Source organism: Aquarana catesbeiana, linkage group LG05 (assembly GCF_042186555.1).
Source record: "Aquarana catesbeiana isolate 2022-GZ linkage group LG05, ASM4218655v1, whole genome shotgun sequence".
NCBI lineage: Eukaryota > Metazoa > Chordata > Amphibia > Anura > Ranidae > Aquarana > Aquarana catesbeiana.
The window spans coordinates 192,711,425-192,738,990 of NC_133328.1; the positions used below are offsets into that span (position 1 = coordinate 192,711,425).

The window sequence follows — 27,566 nt, forward strand, 5'->3', positions numbered from 1 at the left end:
ACAGTATGCCAAGCAGCTGATGATCTGTGTTCAGAATGCAGCAGGGCTGCCACTCAGCACAGGATCCAGCAGCAAGTGGAGATCAATGGAGTGTCTGCTTCAGTGATTTCCAGCTTCAAGGAGCCTCGGCCAGGTGTGATACAGTATCTGACAAAAGTGAGTTCATCCCTCACATTTTTGTAAATGTTTTATTATATCTTTTGCATGTGACAACACTGAAGAAATGACACTTTGCTACAATGTAAAGTAGTGAGTGTACAGCTTATATAACAGTGTAAGTTTGCTGTCCCCTCAAAATAACTCAACACACAGGCAATAATGTCTAAACCGTTGACAAAAAAGTGAGTACACCCCTTAAGTGAAAATGTCCAAATTGGGTCCAATTAGCCATTTTCCCTCCCCGGTTTCATGTGACTCGTTAGTGTTACAAGCTCTCAGGTGTGAATGGGAAGCAGGTGTGTTAAATTTGGCGTTATCGCTCTCACTCTCTCATACTGGTCACTGGAAGTTCAACATGGCACCTCATGGCAAAGAACTCTCTGTGGATCTGAAAAAAAGAATTGTTGCGCTACAGAAAGATGGCCTAGGCTATAAGAAGATTGCCAAGACCCTGAAACTGAGCTGCAGCATGGTGGCCAAGACTATACAGTTGTTTAACAGGACAGGTTCCACTCAGAACAGGCCTCGCCATGGTCAACCAAAGAAGTTGGGTGTCCGTGCTCAGCGTCATATCCATAGACGTATGAGTGCTGCCAGCATTGCTGCAGGGGTTGAAGGGGTCAGCCTGTCAGTGCTCAGACCATATGCCGCACACTGCATCAAATTGGTCTGCATGGCTGTCGTCCAAGAAAGAAGCCTCTTCTAAAGATGATGCACAAGAAAGCCCCACAAACAGTTTGCTGAAGACAAGCAGACTAAGGACATGGATTACTGGAGCCACGTCCTGTGGTCTGATGAGACCAAGATAAACTTATTTGGTTCAGATGGTGTCGAGTGTGTGTGGCGGCAACCAGGTGAGGAGTTCAAAGACAAGTGTGTCTTGCCTACAGTCAAGCATAGTGGTGGGAGTGTCATGGTCTGGGGCTGCATGAGTGCTACTGGCACTGGGGAGCTACAGTTCATTGAGGGAACCATGAACGCCAACATGTACTGTGATATACTGAAGCAGAGCATGATCCCCTCCCTTTGGAGACTGGGCCACAGGGCACTATTCCAACATAACGACCCAAACTATTCCAACATAAAGACCCACTGTCTCGCTAAAGAAGCGAGGGTGAAGGTGATGGACTGGCCAAGCATGTCTCCAGACCTAAACCCTATTGAGCATCTGTGGGGCATCCTCAAACAGAAGGTGGAGGAGCGCAAGGTTTCTAACATCCACACACTCTGTGATGTCATCATGGAGGAGTGGAAGAGGACTCCAGTGGCAACCTGTGAACCTTTGGGGAACTCCATGCCCAAGAGGGTTAAGGCAGTGCTGGAAACTAATGGTGGCCACGCAAAATATTGACACTTTGGGCCCAAATTGAACATTTTCACTTAGGGGTGTACTCACTTTTGTTGCCAGCGGTTTAGACATTAATGGCTGTGTGTTGAGTTATTTTGTGGGGTCAGCAAATTTACACTGTTATACAAGCTGTACACTCACTACTTTACATTGTAGCAAAGTGTCATTTCTTCAGTGTTGTCACATGAAAAGATATAATAAAATATTTACAAAAATGTGAGGGGTGTACTCACTTTTGTGATATACTGTATACACATGGTTACATTGGTCCAAGCTGAAATATACATGCATTAATTCATCTTTAAGCATTCTTTGTTTTGAACATATTTTCATATTTAAAAACCATGTTTTAAGTAATATAGTACAGAAGAAAAAAAAAGTATTCCATACATACTGTACACATTTCAGAGAATACTTTTATTTTTTTATTTTTGTTTATTGTAAAGCTTATTAAAAGCTGACGTCAACATCAGTAAATGTTTCTCTCAAATACCCTGATATAAAAGAAATTATATAGCAACTTCATAAGTGGTTAGGCTAATGGCCTGTACACACGATCCGAAAATCGGAAGAAAAATACCGCTTTCGATTCGATTGTACGATAATTAGATCATTAGTACAGAGCTTTCGAGAGCCGATCACGACAATTCATCCGATATTATTCGACCGGACAAGCGCGAAAATTTTCCTCGTACGATACCAGATCATACGATTTTCGTTTAGCCAGTACAGTCATACAAACACACTCTCCATGTGAGGAGGCAACTAAGAGCATGGCTGCTTATCCCTGATCTTGGATACAATTATTTGCGTTTATAAAGACACTTTCCTTCAACTAAGGACTGGTCAGACTACGGACACAGGGTTCCTGTAGGGAAGTTCTTAAAGTGTGATCTTCCCTGGATTTACCAAAGACCCTGGCTGGGTATAGAGCCGAAAGCATGTGTGATCTCCTGTAATAGGAGATCATAGGGAGTCGGTAAGCGGCCATTCTCTAAGGGGTGGAAGTCACTTTTCTGAGCATCAGTCATTTCTTGGTGCACTTTCATTTATTATCATTGTATGATCACCTTGGATATCACTTCACTGGATGGACTCAATTACTGATTTATTTTTCACTATTTAATTTATTTATTATTTATTTATTTGTTTAGCGCAACTTATTTTTGAATAAGTAATAAGCGGTCATGTATTTATCTAACTCCTCCCTCATTTTCCAAACATGAGAATTAAATACTTGTGTTGATTTTAGCTGTAAAGTGAACATGTGCCTGTTACTTTGTATGGTAAAGTAACAGGCAGTGTTAATTTTGACGTCAAATTTCAATTTTGTTTTTGTCATAGTCTTTTGACTAAAATGCCATTTTATTTTTAGTCATATTTTAGTCATCTGAGCTGTTTTAGTTGTATTTTAGTTGACTAAAACAGTATTAATTTCATAGACGAAAATGTTTTTGTTGACGAAATTAACACTGGTAACATGTTCACTTTAACGCAGGCCTTTGTATTAGCTTATACTCACCTTTGTACACCCACTCTCTCCCACATGACCATGCTTGCACTTGGCAATTGGCTGCTTAAGTAACAACACCATCAGATGGGGATGGGAAGAGAGTCTTCAGTCTTGTGTAAGCGTAAAATCAGATTTACTTGGAGCTTACAGAGAGTTTAATCTTGCTATTGAAATAAAGGAGGGTGAAATTTGCTGTGGTGGCGGGCTTTCAAGTGAACCTGTTGCTTTGTCCGGTCTACGAAAAACACAGGATAACGTTAAATTACATTTAAAAGACCCCTTCTGTATACACACAGCGCCCAGCAGCTTACTTCGGTAACCACTAGACCCCCGGGCCTTTTTCACGTTGATACCTCACATGTGTTGGACGATTGCTGTTTGCGTGCGTGCAGGGCCGGCATGAGCATTTTTAACCACTTCAATACCAGGCACTTTCACCCCTTCCTGCCCAGGACAATTTTGAGCTTTCAGTGCTGTCGCACTTTGAATGACAATTGCGCAGTCATACAATACTGTACCCAAACTACATTTTTATAATTTTCGTCCCACAAATAGAGCTTTCTTTTGGTGGTATTTGATCACCTCTGCGTTTTTAATTTTTTCCAAAACAAACTAAAAAAATCCGACATTTAAAAAAAAAAAAGTTTTTCTATGTTTGATGGGCACTGGCAGGCGGCACTGATGGGCACTGGCAGGCGACACTGATGGACACTGATAGGCGGCACTGATGGGCACGGAGAGGCGGCATTGATGGGCACTGACCCGTGGCACTGATTGGCACTGACAGGTGGCATTGAATGACACTAATAGATGGCACTGATGGGCAGCACTGATTGGGCAGGTACTGACAGGTGTTAATGCTGGGCACTGATTGGCACTGTGATGGACACTGGCACTATGGTGGGCACTGATTTGCACTGTGGTGGGCACTGTCAGGGGGTTATAATGGGGCACTGACTGTGCACTGATTGGCAGCTTATGGGTACATTTGATGGGGGTTGTGCTGATAATCAGTGTGCTGATTTTCAGCACAGACCCCCCCTCTGACAGGGAGAGCCGCCGACCGGTTACCGGCACTTTTTGGTTCTCGCGGTGATCAGCTGTGATTGGTCACAGCTGATCGCTTAGTAAGAAGCCTCTGACAGACCCCTAATCCCTCTTCTACCCTTAAAATCATTCGATCACACCAAGATCAGTGTTTTCAAATGCTTTCGACTTTTGAAAATAGCGTAGTTTAAACCCGGGTAAACTGGTAGTGATGTCAGGTCATCACTTCTAGGTTACCAAAGCCGAAAGCTGAACAAAGCCAATCTGGTCTTTGGCTCTCCAATCAGCCAGCGTAAGTGTCAGCTGGTCACTCGGGTCTCCCGGTGGGATAGGAGTAGGGGTGCAAGGGATCAGAAAACTCACAGATCGGATCGTTCCTCGGATCAGAGTCACGGATCGGATCAATTTTTCGGATCAGCAAATAATAATTGAATTTGCAAAAACCTGTGAAAATTCCATCACCATATAGTCCCCACTGTAATATCCACAATCTCCCCACTGTAATATCCACAATCTCCCCACTGTAATATCCACCTCATCTCCCCCACTGTAATATCCACGTTATCTCCCCAACTGTAATATCCACCTCATCTACCCCACTGAAATATTGTCTGAGTATGGCTGGGTACGGCTGAGCATGGCTGGGTACGGCCTGGCATCGCCGAGTATGGCTGGGTATCGCCGAGTATGGCTGGGTATTGCAGAGTATGGCTGGGTATCACTGAGTATTGCAGAGTATGGCTGGGTATTGCAGAGTATGGCAGGGTATGGCTGGGTATTGCAGGGTATGGCTGGGTATTGCAGAGTATGGCTGGGTATTGCAAAGTATGGCTGGGTATTGCAAAGTATGGCTGGGTATTGCAAAGTATGGCTGGGTATTGCAGAGTATGGCTGGGTATTGCAGGGTATGGCTGGGTATTGCAGGGTATGGCTGGGTATTGCAGGGTATGGCTGGGTATTGCAGAGTATGGCTGGGTATTGCAGGGTATGGCTGGGTATTGCAGGGTATGGCAGGGTATTGAGTATGGCAGAGTATTGGCAGGGTATGGCAGAGTATTGGCTGGGTATTGCAGAGTATTGGCTGGGTATTGCAGAGTATTGGCAGGGTATGGCAGAGTATTGGCTGGGTATTGCAGAGTATTGGCTGGGTATTGCAGAGTATTGGCTGGGTATTGCAGAGTATTGGCTGGGTATTGCAGAGTATTGGCAGGGTATTGCAGAGTATTGGCAGGGTATTGGCACAGTATGGCAGGTTATGGCAGAGTATGGAGGGATGGCTGAGCATGGATGCATCTGTAATTGTCACAGAGCAGCGCTGTGGGCACTACAGATCCAGCCCAAAGCGCTGCTGGGATCTGATCTCTCCCCTCCACTCAGTACACAGAGGTGAGAGAGGAACCGCCATCATGACGACGCCGGTTTGTTTACAAGTGATCGCTCCATCATTTGACGGAGCGATCACTTGGTAAACGGCCGCCAGGTGTACCAAGATGGGCGCTGCTCCGGAGCTAGGCCGAAGCCATGGCCTTTCTTAAGGCCGAGGCAGCGGAGCGCTCCGCGGATAGCGTGGTTTGCCGATCCGAACAGGTTGACCTGTTCGGATCACGGATCAGTGACGATCCGTTGCACCCCTAGACAGGAGAGCCTGAGAAAGCCGCATAAAGCAGATTGCTTTTTCAAGAGAGCCAACCACTGGCTCTAAAAAATGGTACCAGTTGCAGGCATCATCCTGGTATAACCACTTGGAAGTTTAGCTACGTATGGGTACATTGCTGGTCAGCAAGTGGTTAATGGTGATTCGTTCTTCATGTTCTTGGTGATTAAGGTTGTTGCAAAGGTGACATCCTGATCCTAGGTGGCAGCCCCTAAAGCAGGGATCTCAAAACTTTCTAAACATAGGGCCAGTTTCCTGTCCTTCAGATGTTAGGGGGGCCAGACTGTGGCCATTGGGAGTAGAAACGCTCCTGATGTTAGTGGGAAAAAATAATGCGCCATTGTTTGTTTCAGTAGGAGTATTTGTGCCCCATGATTAGCACCAGTGGAGGAATTTGTCCCCATCGTTGTTGTCACTGGCAGGAGTTATGCCTGATCCCTGGTGTCATTGGGCCCCATTGTTAGTGTAATTGGGAGAAATTTTGCCCCATCGTTGGTGTCATTGGAGAGAACCGTACCCTATCATTGGTGTCATTGGGAGGAATAGTGCTCCATGATTGGCATCATTAGGAGGAATTGTGTCCCTTCATTGGTGTAGGTGGTGTTAATTAAGCCCCATTGTTGGTATCAGTGGATGAAACGGTGCCCCATAAGCTGGATAAAAGCAAGCAAAGGGCCGCAGGTTTGGGACCACTGCTCTAAAGGATGCCATAGATAAGATTGCAAACTTGCCTTTATGCAGTTCTGCATGTAGAACTCAATTGGAGGAACAGCTTTGGTTGCAGCATTTCCTAAATATAATGCAGACAATATTGGCATAAGGGAGTTCAGAATGACCTTGAACCCCTTTTATACTTGGAGGTGGAGCTATGATTTGAGGTTTACATATCTAGATGAGGACGAGTTATAACAAGTGACTGAAAGTGTAAGATCATTATGAATGACAGTAGCTACAGTATTTATCTTCTTGTTTGGTTTGGTAGCGATGTGTTGGGACAAAACGAAACATGCTTTTGGGGAGGGAGGTGCTACCAAGGGGAGCACAAAGAAAGCAGCCTTAGAGGAAGACTTCTGCTGACAATTATAGCTATGTGTCTGACCTCAATCTGAGCATAGCAGATATTTACAATAGGGAGGTTCTGAAGAACAGACCACATACGCATCTACTGTATCTTTTTCTTTGTTTAAATCTACCAGTTTCCATTGTTTTGTTTTTTGGTGGTACTTTTTTTGCTTTGTTATAAACAAAATACATGTTTTTTTTTTGTATCTTATAATGGTTTATCAGTGTTACACCATGCCACATTTTGCTTACTTTAAAATAAAATGTTTCATTTCTATAACTGATGGGTCTTGAAAAGCATCAGTGTTCTTTTTATGCCTAAAAACTTATATAAACTATACTTATATAAACTACACTTTCTTTAATAATTTAGACTAAGTTTTAAAAAAATACCGAAACAGTAATGCATAATTTATCCCTCTTTTTAAGATATTTGCCAGATTTCATCAGTGGTGACTTTGATTCTCTAAAGCCGTTGGTGAAGGAATTCTACACTAAAAAGGTACTGTGTGTTCCCTCAATTTATCTGCTTTCACAAAACAGTCCAAAGCAATCATTCAGCAAAGCCACATTTGTCATAGTTCACTGGTATATTTGATTTTATTCAGAGAGATACAGTATGCTTGGATCTTTTTTTTCACAGTTATGTTCTTCTTTAACCATTTTAATACTGGAAACTTTCACCCACTTCCTGTCCAAACCAATTTACAGCTTTCAGCGCTGTCACACTTTGAATGCCAATTACCAAGTCATTCAACACTGTGCCCAACTTAAAATGTATTTCATTTATTGAGATAGATAGAACTTTGTTTTGATGATATTTAATGTTTGCTATATAAACGAGAAAACATGTTTTTCTTCATTTCTGTTATAACATTTTGCAAATAAATAATCTTTCTTCATAAATTTGGGTCAAAATATGTTCTGCTACATTTCTTTGGTAAACATAACTCAAATCAGTGTATATTATTTGATCTGTGTGAAAGTTATAGAGTCTACAAACTATAGTATAAATATTTGAAAATTGAGCAAGTCCTATCTCACAATTTATATTTTTTTTTCAAAATTTTATTATTTTACATTTTTTTTACATGCTGTGACTAGAGCAATGACACTGTACTGCTCTGGGGAGGTGATCGTTTTTAATTTTTTTTTCTCACTATTGTTTTGGAAATATTTATACCTCACTTAAACAATTAACGATACTAATATAAGTGATTAAACCTTTGTCTATATAAGAATAAAAACAAGCGATAACAGGGAAAAAAAGATAAACAATTACATTTATTTACACAGAAAAAGAAAGTTAGAATAATTAGAATTTATCATATATCTCTAGTGATGGCATAAGTACAGTGTTTGCTCTAGGCTGCAAAGTTAATTTAGGCCGAACTCATAAATGTTTGCAATGGACATATACAAGATATACAAAGTCATAAGACAAATCCTAGGATACAAAAAGGTTAGAAAGAAAGATAGACAGAGATTCCAGTATACATTACGCAGACAGCATATCCCCTAGATGGTCTCGGCTGGACCGTCTAAAACCATTTAGCCCTCTCTCTTTTATATGCATTCTCCACCAATCAACAGATGCAACATATTGATTGGGTCAGAGATGTCTCAAAGTCTGGTTGGCTACATTTGAAGCCCCTTTGCTAATTGGCTTACCGCTGCCTTAAATTCTGATTGGTCATATCTGAAGCTGTCTAAAAGTTCATGCTCGAACATTGCTGGGAGATTGCGACCCCTTGGTGCCTAACAGTCTATGAATTAATGAACAATCTCCTTTGATCTCCCAGCCCAAACAGTCCCGACAGTAGTATGTTAATGGCCCCCTGGTGAGTTGATTCAATTAACGCCTGGGGACCACCAGTGTATTGGAAGCATGTTAATGGCCCCCTGAAGAATGGATGCCTTAAGGTCTGCCAATACCCTTTGATCCAATTAACGCCTGGGGGGGGTCCTTCTCGTGTAACTATATTCCTAAGGTGAGCTTTGTTCTATCATGATATTAAGAAACATATACCCATATATAAATATACATACCCACACATAGATACACACATATACACGTAGATATATATATATATATATATATATATATGGGGCAAGGCAGTTTAATTGGAGTCCTTGCAATGGTCCACTTGAAACTCATTGATATAAGTATGAAATTCAATATCTCCATCACATTATGATTGCTTATTACAGTGATGATCTGATCACTATCAGCTATAAGCATTTTTGTGAATGGCACCCATGCATGTGCCATTGTATACTATTGTGATAGCTGTGATTGGCCACAGCTGTAACATGGTACTGTGACCAATCACAGAGATTGCATTAGTACACATGAATGGCTACGAATGACAAGACATTGTGTATTATTGCCATGTGATCGCTGTGATTGGTCACAGCGATGATATGATACAGGAGCCAGCCCTGTACAACAATCAGCCTTCAGGTGACAGATCGTGCCACTGTGTGCCCTCTGGGGCATGCATGAGGTATGCGAGTGGGTGGCTGTCATATGACGTCCTCCCAGGAAAATAGTGCTCCCACCCAGCCATCATTTTACAATAGTCCGAGCAGGAGGTGGTAAATAAATGCAAAAACAAAAAAATAATACATTGCTTCTTACAGTCCGTAGATGTGGTGGCTGCATCATTGGTTTTGACAAAGCACTTCTATAGTGTGAAACGCATCAACCTACCTGCATTTCCCCTGCCTGTACCCATCCAGTGCTTTTAATATTTATGCTTCAATAAATACTTTATACTTTACTTTCTGTGTGGGTTTGCTGCCAATCCAAAGATTCTCTGTTCCGTGGTGGCTGCATTAGTTTTCTTTAATATGTTTTTTTTTCTTTTATTTTCACCTGGTGATTTGCCCACTAAATCACTTCCTGTTTTAGGGTGCCTATGCTCACTCTCCCACTCTGGGAAGGAGCAACATGACTACCCTTGAAAAGCCTTTATGCACAAGTCTTGTTTTTCAGTTAGCAAATGATAGTCTGAATCACATTAAACACTGTTTAGATAAGGACTGTCCCATATGTACCTTCAAAAGAACATATTTATTTTATATTTGTAAAAGTCTAAATTAGATGTAAAAATATATAACAAGACAGCATTGAAAATGTATTGTTAACAAAAAAAAAGTTTGCAGGAAAATAAATAAATAAAACTTTGAGGCCCAGGCATTGATTAATTTCACACTACAGCCCTGTACTCACGGTCGGATTTTCCGACGGAAAATGTGTGATAGGACCTTGTTGTCAGAAATTCCGACCATGTGTGGGCTCCATCACACGTTTTCCATCAGAATTTCCGACACACAAAGTTTGAGAGCTTGCTATAAAATTTTCCGACAACAAAATTCCGATCGTATGTACACAAATTCGAAGCACAAAGTGCCACGCATGCTCAGAATAAATAAAGCTAAAAAGCTATAAAGCTATTGGCTACTGCATCGTATATAGTCCTGACGTACGTGTTTTATGTCACCACGTTCAGAACGATCGGATTTTCCGACAACTTTGTGTGACCGTGTGTACGCAAGACAAGTTTGAGCCAAAATCCATGGATTTTGTTGTCGGAATGTCCCATCAATGTTCGACCGTGTGTACAGGGCATAAGAGATTATTTCTTAAAATACAGATGTTCCTTTTAGTAAAACTAAATAAACCTAAACTACACCATGGTAAACATGGCCCTGTCCCAACTTTTTTGAGATTGCTGCCATCAATTTCAAAATTACCTTATATTTTCCCCAAAATGGTACATTTTCTCAGTTTAAGCATTTGATATGTTTTTTGTATTTTCTTTAATGAATAAAATTTGGGTTTATGAGATTTACAAATTGTTGTATTCTGTTTTTTTGGAATTGGGGTTCTATAAATGATTCTGTTGGGCTTCATGTATACTGGCAGCTCCTCAACATTTGGCATTTTTTTGCCAAAAATCCTTAACTCAATTTTATCAAAGCATATGTGCCAATGTACACTTAGGCTTTTATGGGGCGTACACACGGTCGGACTTTTCAGCTACAAAAGTCCGACAGCCTGTCCGACAGACTTTCGACGGACTTTCGACGGACTTGCGGCGGACTTTCTAACGAACAGACTTGCCTACACACGATCACACAAAAGTCCGTCGAATTCTTACGTGATGACGTACACCGGACTAAAATAAGGAAGTTGATAGCCAGTAGCCAATAGCTACCCTAGCGTGGGTTTTTGTCCGTCGGACTAGCATACAGACGAGCGGATTTTTCGACCGGACTCGAGTCCGTCGGAAAGATTTGAAGCATGTTTCAAATCTAAAGTCCGTCGGATTTGAGGCTGAAAAAGTCCGTTGAAAGTCCGGAGAAGCCCACACACGATCGGATTACCAGCCAGCTTTAGTCCGTCAGCGTCCGTTGGACTTTTGTAGACGAAAAGTCCGACCGTGTGTACGCGGCATTAGACTCTCCTGAACGCGGAAGAATCACGTTAAGGATAGGAACGTTTTTATTGCTGGCCGCAGGAAAATGCAAAACGCGGCAAACGTTTTCCCACGGCCGCTGAAAATGTAGGCAGCGTGTACATGAAGTCTTATGCCGCATACACACGATCGCACATTCCAACAACAAAATCCATGTTTTTTTTCCAACGGATGTTGGCTCAAACTTGTCTTGCATACACACGGTAACACAAATGTTGTCGGAAATTCCGAACGTCAAGAACGCAGTGACGTATAACACCTACAACGAGACGAGAAAAATTAAGTTCAATGGCCAGTGCGGCTCTTCTGCTTGATTCCGAGTATGCGTGGAACTTTGTGCTTTGGAATTGTGTATACACGATCGGAATTTCCGACAACGGATTTTGTTGTTGGAAAATTTGAGATCCAGATCTCAAATTTTGTTTGTTGGAAATTCCGACGGAAAATGTCCGATGGAGCCTACACACGGTCGGAATTTCCGACAACAAGCTCACTTCGAACATTTGTTATCGGAAATTCCGACCGTGTATATGTGGCAAAAGAGTGTATTTTCTTCACTTAAAATCCTCTTTCTTGTTGTAAATTCTTTGTACAATACAAAACTACCTTTTAGCAGTGATTTAGGGCGCAGGGGCGCCACCCCCCTGTGCATTGTTTTTTTTGAAGCACGTGATTAGAGCCAAAGGCTCTAGTACGCTTCAAAAAAGAGTGGGCTAGGGGCGCAGAGCACTGCACCCTGAGCCCATCCAATTGTATGACAATGGTAAAGAAAGCAGGGTCAAGGTGTTGTGAACAGTAAGCTGCTGGGAGATGGAACAGCGGTATAGCCTCTGATGATGTCCGGGAGACTAGGAGGCACAGCACACAGGCAACGAACGGAAACCGGAACCAGTAGTGCGTTCCAGCCTGGGGAACGCTGAACGACTCCGCCCCTTGGACCCTGCATTTATGTGCCTGAATTTACTTCCCTTTTGCGAGTAGCCATTTGGCTTGCTTTTATTTTTATTAAATGGATACCATAATACTGCACTGAGTCTGGCGCACCTTGTTTCTTTATCTTTGTCTTGCAGAGTTTTGCCTATACTCTTAAGGCTGCAGCCGCCAGTGCTAACTGGAACTTTTATTGGAGCTATATATTTTTTTCCCCTGAACAGACTTTCCCATTATTATTCCCACTTGTATTTTTAGTTATTTTATTTTATATTATCATTACTCAGTTGGTCCTTGCGCCGTCATTTCCCTTTTTTCTTCTGTATGACAATAGCAAATGAATATTCGCTATTGTCACACTGATTCTCCTCCCGGCCAATCAGGAACGGATCATGAGACCCGTTTCCTGATTGGCCAAAAGGAGAAGCGATTCTATTGGCCTAGGAGGAGGAGGGGGGAGATGCACGGCCGATGCAAGGCTGAGACACGGGAAGCTGCCGCCCGTCGCCTGGAGGGAACTGTTGCCCGTGACATAGATGGGGCAAGTGCGGGGCTGGTAACTGACCGACTGACCAGCCACCACTGCCTTTGAGATTTTATTTTGTGAACATAGAATAACACTTGTTCAGATTTTGCATTACATGGAAGAAGTGGACAAAAATATCTCTGTGTAGCCTACAGCAAACAGTCAGATTTTAGCTTTCATGTTTGTAGTGCATGAGGCCACTGTAACTGACTTCTACCAATACTGGAATTATCTTCGCTACAAGATTATTCACACTTTACCAGACGTGCTGCATCAGCCAGAGATTAAAAGGTCCCAGAGCAGAACAGAATACATAACTGGATGAATGGACTACAAAAGATAATTGGTTTACCAATTGCAATTCAATGATCACTATTAATAAGCATCTCTGTCAGCGGTAATATTCTCTTGGTACATCATATGCATATATTACCTCACTGTGTTGATCATTTCTGAAGATTAACCACTAATTTGATTCTAAGATTTAATAATATGCATGTCCATTAGGAAAAAACATAGCATATCTAAATTTATGTATACATATTAAAGAGTTAATACTTTCATAGTACATTATTGTTTTGTGATTTTTGTACGTGACTGTCAGTGTTTTATTCTTGTATTTTTTATTTTATTTTATGTTTTCATACATTCTATTTACAATCTATTTCAACTTGGAAAAGAAAATATTGACATAGTTGTTGCACTTTTCAGAACTCCTTTATTTTTCACTCATTTAGCTTACAGTTGTATATTATACAGTACATACTGTATTTGTTGCTTACAGGTTTTAATTTGCAGGACTTATTTTGTAAGTATTGGCTGTTAGTGGCCAGACAGGTTTAAAATCAAATCAACCTATGCAGCATTTCCAACTACCAAAGTAGTGCAGGAACCTTTTCTAAAGTCGGACCGACTTGTGTCAGACTAGTTAAAGTGATTGTAATACTTCAATTATTAAAAAAAAAACAACTTTTATTTCTTCCTTTGCGGGGAAAAAAAAAATATATTACTTCCCCGCTGACAGGACAGGGCTCTGCCTTGTTTACATAGGCTGTGTAAATTCATGATGATCCCCGGGTGGCGGCAGTAATCCATTGTCCGGCACCTGCTGATCGACATTGGCTGTATCTAATCCCAGCACAGCCGGGACACTGGCAGCATGCATGCACGCGCGCGCCCCCTACCTGGAAGTGTCATTGATCTGGCACAGCTGCGCCGCCTTACCGCTTTAAATCTATGTTATATGGTCAGCAAGCAGTTACACATTCACAATGAGTTATGCCGCGTACACACAAGCGGACTTTCCAGCAGACTTGGTCCCGGGGGACCAGACTTCGTCGGACAATTCGATCGTGTGTGGGCTCCAGCAGGCTTTTTTTCCAAAAGTCCGACGGACCTAGAAATAAAACATGTTTCAAATCTTTCTGACGGACTTGAGTCCGGTCGAAAAATCTGCTTGTCTGTATGCTAGACCGACAAACTAAAACCGACGCTAGGGCAACTATTGGCTACTGGCTATCAAGTTCCTTATTTTAGTCGGGTCGTACGCCATCATGTACGAATCTGTCAGACTTTGGTGTGATTGTGTGTAGGCAAGTCCGTTCGTTAGGAAAGTCCTTTGGAAGTCAGCCGAAAGTCCGTCGGATAGACCGTCGGACCAGTCCGGTCGAAAAGTCCGCTCATGTGTATGCGGCATAAGTGAATCCATAGACTAATTACTTCAAGGAAAACTAATTGCAGTTAGTAGTTTGCACACCTGGAGTCTAAATAATGAAATTAGTTTGGAGGTGTACTTTAACTCTGGTTTACAGTGCTGCAACTTCTCATGCAACTTGCTGTGACATGCAACACAGAAAGACTCATGACAAGTCAAAACACATTCATTTATATGGGTGCCATCTTAATTGCTGCGGCTCAAGTCACAGTGAAAAAAAGAATAGTTCCTGCACTACTTTTCTGCATCTTCCTTGCTACATGAGTGCCATAGACTGTGATGGTAAAATCACAAAAAGTCACAATGAAGTTGTTTCTTTGTCTTCTCTTTGTGACTTTGGTTGCACCTTTAGAGGGTTTTGTAAGTTCAATAATATGTGTAACACTTTATTGTTATGATTTGCTAAAGCCAAAGTCACAAAACATCAAAGTCACATGAAAGTCGTATTGAAATCACATTAAGTTGCAAGCAAGTTGAGATGCAAAATTCGCACTGGAGCAGTGTGAACCAAGCCTTAGAGCTACTTTGATTGATAAGAGACACTCAAACATTTTAACCACTTCAATACAGGGTATTTATACACACCCAGACCAATTTTCAGCTTTCAGCGCTCTCACATTTTTAATGACAATTGCACGGTCATGCGACGCTGTACTCAAACAAAATTTTTATCATTTTTTTCCCCACAAATAGGGCTTTCTTTTGGTGGTACTTGATCACTTCTGGGGTTTTTATTTTTTGCGCTGAAATAAAAAAAGAACGAAAATTTTGAAACAGAAAAAGTTTTTCTTTGTTTCTGTTACAAAACTTTGTATATAAGTAAGTTTTCTCCTTCACTGATGGGCACTGATGAGGCAGTACTGATTGGCACTGATGAGGTGGCACTTATATGCAGCACTGATAGGTGGCACTGATATACAGCACTGATGGGCACTCATAGGTGGCACTGATGGGCACTCATAGGTGGCACTGATGGGCACTCATAGGTGGCACTGATGGGCACTCATAGGCGGCACTGATGGGCACTCATAGGTGGCACTGTAGGGCACGTATAGGCGGCACTGGTGGGTAGCACTGATAGATGGCACTGATAGACAGCACTGATCAGAGGTGCTGGCAGGCATCACTGATGGACACAGAGTGCCATCTCTAATGGGCAATGATTGCCATCCCTGGTGGGCACTATTGGGCTTACCTGATGGTCATGGCTGGGCATCCCTGGTCAGCGCGAGTAGAGGAAAAGCTGATACAAGTCTTTTCCTGTTTACACTGTGATCATCTGTGATTGGACACAGCTGATCACGTGGTAAAGAGCCGTCAGAGGCTCTTTACCTAGATCAGAGATGCGGTGTATCAGACAGACAGACACACCACCGATCACCGCGCTGCACGCCCCTGCGGGTGTGCGATCATGGCTTATACTGCTGGAGGTCATATGATGCTCAGTCAGGATAACTGAACCACTTCCCGGCCATCATTCTGCTATAGGCCGAGCGGGAAGTGGTTAAATGATAAGTTCACTTTTTGTGGAAAAAAAAATAAATGCACATTTATTTATGCCAGGCTCCTGCAGACTCTCACTAAAGGTATCTGCTTGTACCTCCCCAAACAGGCAGACTGTTGCTGAAGAGCAGGAAGATCAGTGAACTTCGAGAGCGCTTATCAGCACCCTCACAGTTCATTGAGAACTACAAGCCATCTGCCACAATGGCAGATGGTAGTTGTGGTTCATTCACAGAACTTTGCTTTTAAATTGTGACAGTGGGTGCGGGGAAAGGATCCCCCACCCACTGTCAAAAGGGAAGGATCAGGGATGGGGGTACTTCTGAAGCATGTTACTCCCTAAACATGGGTGTAAAGTGTAACATGCTCCCAAAGGCCTTTAATATTGCTGCTCATAAGTAGAATCAGCAGATGTGAACCCTGCCTCGCAAAAAGGAACTCTCTGAAGGTATATGATCAAAAGTAGTTGAGCTGCATAAGGCTGGAAATTGATAGAATGCAGTCTTTAGTTTAGGAATTTAGTGTTTAGAAATTCTTTAGTCAACAGTTAGACAAGTTGTTTATAAATTGAGACAGTTCAGTACTAGTAGAGTGGCTAATCTTCCAAGAAGTAGGCGCTCAGCCAAGATGACTCCCAAGGCACAACATAGAATCCTCAGTGAGTTAAAGGGGAACCCACGAGTAACAGCTAAAGGCTTGAGGACATCACTGGTATTGGCAAACATCCCTGTTCATCGGTCCACCATACGTAAGTCTTTGAACAGGCAGGGTGTCCGTGGCAGAACACGATGGAAAAAGTCCCTGCTCTCTTAAAAACAAAAGAAAAACATAGATGCGTGCCAAAGAGCAGGTTGACAAACCACAAAACTACTGGGAAAAAATGTTCGTGGACTGAATAAACAAAAGTTGAATTGGTTGGTAAGAATATTCCATATTGTGTAAGGTGCAAAAATGGTACACCTTGCCCACTTCCCACCCGCCGGCCGTCATATGACGTCCTTAACTTTGTGCGCGTATATCTGAATGATGCCTGCAGCTACAGGCATTATTCAGATATCGGCTTTTTCAGCTGGCGATTCCCTACACCATAAGAATGATCATAGCGGCTGTTCCACCTCTTGATTGTTCTTACGGGCGGCGAGAGGAGTCCCCCCGGCCGCCCTCCGGTGCTTCTACCGACTCACCGCTTCCATCGGTGAGTCGGAGACAGGATCCGCCGGCCCCAGATGTTTACCATGGAGATTTCCGGTGGACCAGATAGTCGCCAGAGTCTCTATGATTGTTCAAAGGCCGGGCGCGATGTTATGACGTCACGCCCGGCCTCTGTATTCAAACAAACGGTGCTGCCTCGGCTGAAAAGCCGAGATCGTTTTTTTTTTCTTTTATTTCAGGCTTCCCTGCCTCGGCTGAAAAGCCAAGATCGTTTTTTTTTTTTTATTATTTCAGGCTTCTCAGCCTAGAGGTGAGATGTGGGGTCTTGTTGACCCCATATCTCACTGTAAAGAGGATCGATCATGCCATATTCCTATTACAAGGGATGTTTACATCCCTTGTAATAGGAATAAAAGTGATCAAAAATGTATTTTTTTTTTAAAAAGTGTCAAACTAAAGAAAAAAAAAAAAAAATTAAATTAACAATAATAAAATTAAAAAAAAAAAAAAAAATGTAAAGCGCCCCTGTCCCTGTGTGCTCACACGCAGGAGCGAACACATACGTAAGTCCTGCCTACATATGAAAACAGTGTTCAAAACATACATGTGAGGTATCGACGCGAACGTTAGAGCGAGAGCAATAATTCTAGCTCTAGACCTCCTCTGTAACTCAAAACATGTAACCAGTAAAATTTTTTAAAGCGTTGCCTATGGGGATTTTTAAGAACCAAAGTTTGGCACCATTCCACGAGCGTGTGCAATTTTCAAGCGTGACATGCTGGGTATCTATTTACTCAACATAACTTCATTTTTCACATTATGTAAAAAAATTGGGCTATCTTTACTGTTTTTTTTTTTTAAAGCACAAAAAAAGCGTTAGAAAAATTGCTGCGCACATACCGTGTGAGATAAAAAGTTACAACGACCGCCATTGTATTCTCTAGGGCAGTGGTTCTCAACTCTGGCCCTCAGAACCCACTAACAAGCCAGAATTTAAGTATTACCTTGGGGAGATGCAGACTAGAATACTGCAATCACTGAGCAGCAAATGATATCACCTGTGATGTATTTCAGTTATCTTGCAAACCTGACCTGTTAGTGGGTCCCGAGGACAGGAGTTGAGAACCACTGCTCTAGGGTCATTGCTAAAAAAAAACATATATAATGTTTGGGGCTTTTATGTAATTTTTTAGCAAAAAAAAATATGATTTTTTACATGTAGGAGAGAAATGTCAGAATTGGCCTGGGTGGCATTTGGTTACCAACATCTAAACAATTGTGAAGTATAATGGAAGGAACGTCATGATTTGGGCTTGCTTCACTGCCTCAGGGCCTTGGACCGCTTACCATCATGGAAGGGAAGATGAATTCCCAAGTATACCAAAATATCTTACAGGATAATGTCAGAGTGACTGTCCACCAGCTTATTAGAAGTAAATCCATCATCATTTTTTCTCACACAAATAGAGCTTTCTTTTGGTAGTATTTAATCACCACTGGGGTTTAGACAAACAAACATTTTGTGAAAAAAAAAACTGTTTTCATAGTTTGTTATAAAATTTTGCAAACAGGTAATTCTTCTCCTTCATTGATGTATGCTGATGAGGCGGCACTGAAGAGATGGCACTGATAGGTGGCACTGATATGTGGCACTGGTAGGTGGCACTGATGTTTTGGATTCAGAACAAAATCTGATGTTATTATATCTACCCCTTTGCCAAATTAAAAATACATGCATGCAATGAAGTAATCACGCTCTGATACTCCGTTCAGAATGAAAAACTTCTGATCTCTCTATTTCCACTTTCACAGTTTTATACATTTTCGCCAGACAAAAACAAAGCACTTGCAAAACACTTTATTGTGACATTGTCTGAGTTTTTTAGCAGTTTCAGCAAATTTAGCAAATTTAACAATTGATCATAGCTATTATTAAATGTTGACGTCATGTCTGCTATCGGTGCAATTTCTTGGAAGAGACAGGAAGCAACAGTTTTTTTATAATTCATTGCGGTTTGGCTTCAGACTGAAAAAGAGGAACTAACAGATATCTGGAAATTCTTAAGGTTTTTAACATTTCAAACCTCTAATGCAGTATTACATTTTAAATAGCCATTTTAATATTTTTTTACCTGGTGACAACTTATTCACATCCATTACACTGATAGGTGGCACTGATAGGCAGCACTGATAGGTAGCACTGATGGGCACTGATAGATGGCACTGGTGGGCATTGCTAGGTGGCACTGGTAGGTGGCAATGGCCACTGCCCACCATTATGTAAATAGATTTACATAAAGGAAATGACATAAACATACACAGGAAGTGCACAGATCACCATTTTTTGGTTAGCAGACATGGAGGCAAACAATATGGAGGAAGCGGATGAGACAGTATGTCTTTTAGATCCGGAGAGCTTTATCCGAATGGTAAAGCAGCACACTATGCACTCTATGCAGCACTCTATGATTCCAGAAATCCATGCTACAAGCTTCGAGTGAGCAAGAGGAGGGCATGGAACCATTTTGCCAGCCAAGTGTTCACAAACTGGGCAGACCTAAATGCCCGTGTGAAGGATGATAAAGGTAAGATAAACCCCTGCAAACATAACTAACCACCAAACCGACCATAGGGAGATAATAGGATGATTGTTATTTAGTACATTATAAATAACAGGATCTTAGCACCAGAAAAACAGTATTGGCTTATGCATATATATTCCTATGCATTGCTTAGAAGATCATACATATGAGAAAACAGACAATAGATGTGCAATTGCAGTTCACTATGGCCACATATGTGTACACACAAATAGCATTTGTGTAGGAATGTGGCCAGGATGAACTGGAATGGCACATCTATTGCCTCCTTCTCCAAAATATATAAATATAAGCACCTAATGCATAGGAGTATGAGTATAAACTAGTATTGTCAGCATGCCACAAATACATGATGGCACACTCTGACCCCTAGTGGATACTGTATGGATATGCACACAAAGATAAACATATTTAAATAAAAAACAAGAGATTTCTTATCAATACATCAAGCATTTTTATTATTTATTCAGTACAGCATAGTATATGGTTGTATTAACAAACAGATAAAGATAATAAAGATTTAAAATTATTCAATTGGCTCAAGCTGCCATGGGACCTGTCCTGCTGGAGACATAAAGTAGGATGCAAATTGATCCCTGACATGTGTACCTTGTCTGCTTCCACGAACACCAGTCCAATGAGCTCTTTCCATGTTCTGATGTAATGGGTCCTCAAACTCAAATCCATCCCGCTGCCTTACAAGTTATGCAAGGCACATGCAGCTTTAACAGCACAGACCGCATTTTACATGTTTAGAACAATGGGAGTGTGCAGGACCCGCCATTGTTTGCTAAAATGCCAAATGCACATTCGACAACTCAACATGCTCTTGTTAGCCGATAATTGAATACACTCTTCTGTACAGTTGTGCCCTGAATAAGGCCGTAGAAGATGCTCACTCAGAGTAAAGGCCTCATCCCCCACAAAAACACTGGGTAGGGGAGGGCCATTTGTGCCTGGGAGTGGACTGTTTTCCGGAAGGTCCAGACTATTGGTACGCAGCATGTGTCCAAATGAGGAATTCCCAAAAATAGAGTCAGCGCTGCCATACGACCCAATATCTATATAACGGAAGCAATAATTAGCATCAGCCACTGCCATTAAAACAAACGAAAAATATTTCTTGTAGTTAAAATACTGGCTTCCGCTACCCATGGGCTTTATGATCCGAATATGTTTCCCATCGATCGCTCCAACGCAATAGGGGAAGTTGCAGCGTTGCCAGAAAACTTCAGAGATCTGTGACCATTCTTCTGTTGTAGGATTGTTAAACACAATATCCTTCAACACATCCCAAATAGCAGAGCAGGTGTCTCGAACTATGTAACTTGCTGTCGATTTTCCAACCTGAAAGCAATAGTGTAGACTTGCTAATGATTGCCCGGTTGCTAGGTACCTACAAAGGAATAAATATATATATTTTAATTAGTTTTTTTTAACAGTTAAACTTCTCAAAGGCAAGTGGAAGAGTATACGGGATGCCTACACTCGACATCTACGACTGCTAAGAGAATTTAGGAGTGGATCTGCGTCGTGTGCTCCTGCAGATTATGTGCATGCCAAAAGAATTGGAGTTCCTTCAGCCATTGCTGGCTTTGGGGCGGTAAGCTATTATCTGTACGAATGTCATTAAACAAAATGTAAAAAGAAGATAATAATAATTAATTTCTATTTTCAGTACAGAAAACTGCTGGGAGGGTAGTACTCCAAATAACGTTTCGGACAAAGACGCAAACAGTCAGCAAGCAGGCCAAGTGTCAGCCAGTGAGCAAGCAAGCCAATCATCAGGTGATCAAGCAGGCCAAGAGCTTACGGAGAGCCAATTGTCGACTCCCACGTTCTACCTCTGTGACACCTGTGGGAGACGAGGAGTCCACACTACCCATTTGTGCTCGTGTACCTGCTAGAGCAACAAGAAGGAGGGCTCCTGAATCGGATTTTAACCGCATGTTGGACATTATGGCCAGTATGTCGGAAAGGATGAACACCAATAGATCTCATGTGCAGGTTTCTGCAAGGTGTCTCGAAGGCCTGATGGAGAAGGTACCATCAGAACTCCAAGCAGACATGTTGGCAGGTACCATCCGATACATAGCCACATTTATTCCGCCAACCACCACTGGTAGGTCCTCAGAACCTCCATCACCTTATAGTCCTTATGCACGTCTCCCCCTGCCCCATCTGCCAGCACCACATTCTTTACCCCTTCCTCGGTTGTCATCACCACATTCTGCCCCTACCTTCCTCTGTCAACACCACCACCTTCTAATTGGCAGCATAATGAGAATCCCTCTACCTCCACCTGGTCACATTATGGCCATGCCATGAATGTGGTGATGTCACCTAATGAGGCAGTCAACTCCTCCCAAACCTTCTATCACCTCTACATTTTTTTGGTTTTGTTTTATGAGCTACATTAGCTCCATTTCCTTTTTTTAAATTGTGGAAAAAAGTTATATTTCAAGAAAAAGTTATATTTCAAGAATATTTTATATTTCTAAAAAAGTAAAGTTTTTTTTTCTTTAAAAACGTGTGTTTGGTGTTTATTTTATGCATAACAAAAAAATGTAATATTGGGTTCTTCATGTATCAGTCTTAACAAATTACAAAAATAAGAAAAATTACCTCAGTGTGATGATTAGTCGTTCCACGGGGGGTATACTGTTACAGAAATATGTGTCCATTCGTTGCAACTGACTACTGAGTAAACCCAATAACTCATCAAAGCTGTGAGCAAAAATAACAAATGTGGAGTTTATTAGTGGACATGATAAGAAAGGAACAATGTCAAACATCATGAATCCAAATAAGTTTGACTAACCTTTTTATGGACATCCTAGTGTAGTCCAAAAATGCATACTCATGATCACGTAGGTACATGACCCAAAATTGGCCTCTCTCTTCTCGATCAGCAATTACGGGGTGGATCCAGTATCTGCGTGCCCTCTTCTTTCTCCTCTCTCTTTCATGCAGAATATATGACGTAACAGTGTCTGCTGCCACAAAACATGCCATCACATCATCACTCATCTTTGCAGAGGACAATACAAACACATGGAGCAGGAAGCACGATGATGAACCAGAAGAAGAATATTCACCCAGGATGCAGATGGATAAATCTAAAAACATAGCAACGAATGATGAAACAGACGATCTTTTTTCCTGTTGGCTAAAAAAAAAAAAAAAAAACGGCAAAGCTCAAAAACGCTGCATGCAAACGCACAAATACACACGACAAAACACAGGAAAAAACGCTACGCTCAGGTGTGAATAGGGCCTTTCTCCAGACGGTAATCAGCTTCTTTTTTTTTTCTCCTCACGCTATCAGCGTGAGGGAAAAAAAGACGATTACCAGCTCTGTTTACATCACGTGATCAACTGTCATTGGATGACACCTGATCATGTGGTAAGGGGCCGGGAACAGCCACTAACTCCGATCTGTGATCAGCCGAGTCTCATGGACTCGCTGATCACAGAGCGAGCCACACGTCCCGCAGGCATCACATGCATAGGAGGACGTACATGGGCGCCGTCCTGGCAATTTAGGCCCGCGCTGTAGCCATCTTTAGGCTATAGCACGGGCAGTAAGAGGTTAATGTCACTTTAAACTGGTCTTGGTATTTGCAAAAGTCAGACACTGTGGGGGGAATTTATCAGAACAGGAGCAGACAGAATCTGGAGCAGCTGTGCATTGAAACCAAACAGCTTCTGTCTTCTGCTTGTTCAAGCAAGCTTCGAAAATGAAAGATAGAAGCTGATTAGTTGCCATGCACAGATGCTCCAGTTCTGATAAATTCCCCTATGAATTTGCATCTTTAATGAGCAGAGAAACGCAATAGGGTGCTGATAGCAGCAAGGAAAAAAAAATGTTTTACTAGGTGATGGATGTTTGGATATCATCCAGCATTACAGTAATAGAGTAAAAGTTTTGGGTGGAGAGACTTTTCCAGTCTCACAACTCTGGTAAATGACAAATGTTTTTACAACTGCATTTGGAAAATCCTATCTCCCAGTTTTTCGAAGTGTGACATAGTATGAGAACAAATTTAAATGGACATGCTTGTGCAGCTTAGGAATTTACATCAAAGGTTTAAATCAATTCAGTGGAAGGAAGTTAAAGTATGAAACCTAGATGTATTTAGGTTTGTGAATAAGACAACAGAGAAGCCAAACCAAATGATGACTTGTTGAACTGAGCCTTAGAAAAATGTCAAGCACTTTGAAGAAGAATTGGCAATTATATCATTCCATCCTGGTTTGATTAGTTTATAATTTCACGTTTGTTTGTTTATGATTAACTCTGAAAGAAAGGCTCCATGGTTCTTCTCTTACGATGTTTAGCAGTGGTGTCCAAACTTGCAGGCCAAATAAGGCCTTTTGCTATCCTTTTTCTGGTCCTTGGGCACTATTCATCCCACTGATACCAACAATGAGGCACTATTCCTCCTACTGATACACAAAATTGACATTATTCCTTCTCCCAATACCAGTAATGGTACATTATTTTTCCTCCTACTGACCAGGAAGTGTCAGGTCTCACACTAGAGACATGCATTACCCCAGTGTTTCACAACCTTTTTTCAGTCAAGGCACGCTTTTAAAATTTTGGTCAATCTCAAGGCAACCTTTAAAACAATGGACAGTCCTGAGGCATCTCCATCCTAAAATGAAAAACTGTTCTAATAGTGGTGCAAGCTGGTGCTGACTAGTATTCCAATGTTTCTCTTTTTCATCAGTTTTTCTCCATGACTCAGTTAATGTGATCCCAAAACTGATGGAGAGAGGCAGGGGAGGGTCAAAATTTTTTTATACAAACATTACGGGATCTTAAAGTTAGATCAGAGATTAGCTCCTATATTACCTCTGGTCCTTCAAGTTAGGTTTAGGAGGGGATGTATATTGAAGAACATTCTAGCCCCCAGCAAATTATCTACGACATTAAAAATTATTTTTGATATTAAAAATTATTTTGATAATAGAGTAGGGATTTTTTAATGTAGGAAGAGGGGTTGTCTCACATACCAACTTGTCCCCCATGGGCGGGTTGAAATGAGTAATAATACTGTTAAAAAATCAAACAATTCATCACATGCTCCACCAAGTTTGTTATTTTCTGCGGTGCCCCTTTGGCTTACTATATGTAGGACGCACCTTGCGCAAGCGTATAGGTGAGCACCGAAGATTCATATATAAGGGCTGTAATAAGCATAGTGGTGTCCCTTGCCATTTCCTACAGGTGCACAGAAAAATCTTCAGATGCCTGTAGGTAATAGCGATCAAAGCCATTCCGCTTCCCTTACTGACAATGAAAGGTTTTCTCTCCTTTGCAAGAGAGAAGTATTTTGGATTTATTATTTTTGTTCGTTGTCACCCAATGGGTTGAATGAGGACCTAGAGGTACACAATGTCATATGATGTTAGTGTATTTTTGCATTGTGTGTGTTACACATATGTGGAGATGCATCGACAACGTATATCTCTCTTGATCTGTAAGCACAAAATAGCCTATATGCTGTGTAGTATCTGATAAGAGTACTGATGGGTTAATAAGCCAAGATCATTTTTTAAGTCTGCTCAGTCCCGCCTCCACATTGGGCTTTTAAACCTTTGTTTGCCTCTATTCCCGTGATAAAGCGCATTCGTGCAAAACCGGTAGTCATGGCAACAGGGGCGTTTGCGTTTCACGCTGGCCACAGCTGCTTCCCATCTCGGACACGTCAGTTCTGTCCAGGAGCCCAGCGACACCCACTGCCACGACCCACCACAGCCCCTTCCTTCTGATCATGTGGACAATGCTTCCCAGTCCACAGCCGCAGTGACGTTATCCATCCAAGCCGGCGGGTCCGGCTCATCACACTGGCAAGCATTGGAAAGCCCAACGCCAACAGAATGTGTTCAAAGGGGAGAATTTATATGTATCATTATGGAGAAGATAGAATAGAAACATTTTAAATACTTGGAAAGGATGGAAAGAGTTTAAGAATACAAAAAAATACTATGAGATAATGTGAGTCTGAAAAAAGAGAGGTAGAGGGAATAAATGAAGGAAGATTATAACACATGTTTAAGGAATGTGGGAAGGGGAGGGGGATAGGGGAAAACTATATTTTTATGAATACGAATTTTGAACAAAGTATTTTAGATTTTGTATAATGTGGAATTTAATAAAATTTAAATTAAATAAATAAATAAAAGACAGGCTTCATCCACCTGCCACCTTGTATACAATTTCTGGGCAATTTTTAGGCATTTTGCCAAGGCACCCTGGTTGAAAAAGGCTGCATTACCCTGTGCAAAGCTATGCCACATAGCTGTTTCTGTTTGTGTAGAAACATGCAGGTGACACAGGATTGTGAAGATTTACTCTACTATAGACTGCCTGTGCAGGGCAACAAATAACATCTTACAAATACATGATCGATGCACATCCAATGCAGGTAAAAAAAACACATGTTATGGGTTGGAATGTTTAACCGACCTGCGACATACCTGTACGTCACTGGACTTTAACTGCTTGTAGACCAAGCATTTTCTGGCACTTTTTGTATACATGTAAAATTCATTTTTCTTTTGCTAGAAATTACTTGGAACCCCCAAACATTATACATTTATTAAAGGAGAGGCCTTACAGAATAAATTGGTGGGTTTTGCAATTTTCTATGTTGCATGGTATTTGCGCAGCAGTTTTTCAAATGCAGTTTTTGGGGGAAAAGTACACTTTTTTACATTTTACTGCAAAAAACACAGTACATAACCCAACTTTGTGTACAATTTAAAAAATGTCACACCAAGTAAATAGTCACAAACATGTCACTGTGTAAAATTGCGCACACCCGCCAGCTGCGACAAATGACATAAATGTTACTGTCCAGTTTACCACTTTATATCTACAGAGGAGGTCCAGTGCTGGAATTACTGCTCAAGATCTGACGTTCGGGGCGATAACTCACATGCGTGGGACGATCACTGTTTGCATGCATGCGGGACCGACGCACACGTTTGCCTTTGCGCACTATCACGCGCTAATGGGGGCACTTTACTTTTTTTTTTATATTTATTTTTACACAGGTACTCTTTATGAAGGGATCTGGGGTCAATAAGACCCCAAATCCCTCCTTTGCACTTGAAGGCATTCAAAATGCCAGGATCTGTGGGTTTTTTTGTTCACCCCGGTATAACAAAACAACAGTGATAAATTTGCGCTTACTCTAAAGTGTAAGCAGCCAACACAACAAATAGAATATTTGCTAAAATTGACAAGTGAAACAAAGTGTAGCGCTACAAAGGATGAAATATGAATGATAAATACACAAATATGAAAAAATAAGTATACTTTGGTGTCTAAATTGAAATTAAACGTCCATCAATGTGCTAGTGGTTTACAATCCATATACAAATAGGGCCATCATGGTCACCAACTGTGAAAAAATGAAAATTGTGAAAATGCCGTCACCAAAGTAGGGGCCTGCCAGACAGTTCACACCCAAAATGACATAAGCTAAAAATGGGTCAAACTGGCTTCTAATTGTCCACCAATCGTATACAGGAAATCTTGATGGCCAGCAGGAGAAAAAGATCTGGAAAACCTTCACAGAAGTGTCCTATATGTGAGCATTTGAAATTCCCATAGCCAAAATGATTGGAGGCTTACCGGAGGGTTTGAACCCAAAACAGCATACACCGTATGGGTCAAACCGGCTTGTATTGCCCACCGGCAATGTTTCAATTTAGACACCAAAGTATATTTATTTTTTCATATTTGTGTATTTATCATTCATATTGCATCCTTTGTAGCGCTACACTTTGTTTCACTCATCCCGGTATAACCACTTGAAATCAAATGACGTACCAGGTACGTGATTTTAAGCAAGTGG

At 41.5% G+C, this 27,566-nt stretch overlaps 1 protein-coding gene across 3 annotated transcripts in view; it reads left to right on the plus strand.

Annotated features, from left to right (window-relative positions):
- The window catches only part of TPK1 (thiamin pyrophosphokinase 1), an 881,459-nt gene that overhangs the window by 344,334 nt on the left and 509,559 nt on the right, over positions 1-27,566 (plus strand). For all 3 annotated transcript variants that reach the window (XM_073630451.1, XM_073630453.1, XM_073630452.1), the window contains exon 5: positions 7,213-7,285. In XM_073630451.1, coding sequence (XP_073486552.1) covers positions 7,213-7,285 — 73 coding nt within the window. The remainder of the gene's footprint in view (positions 1-7,212; positions 7,286-27,566) is intronic.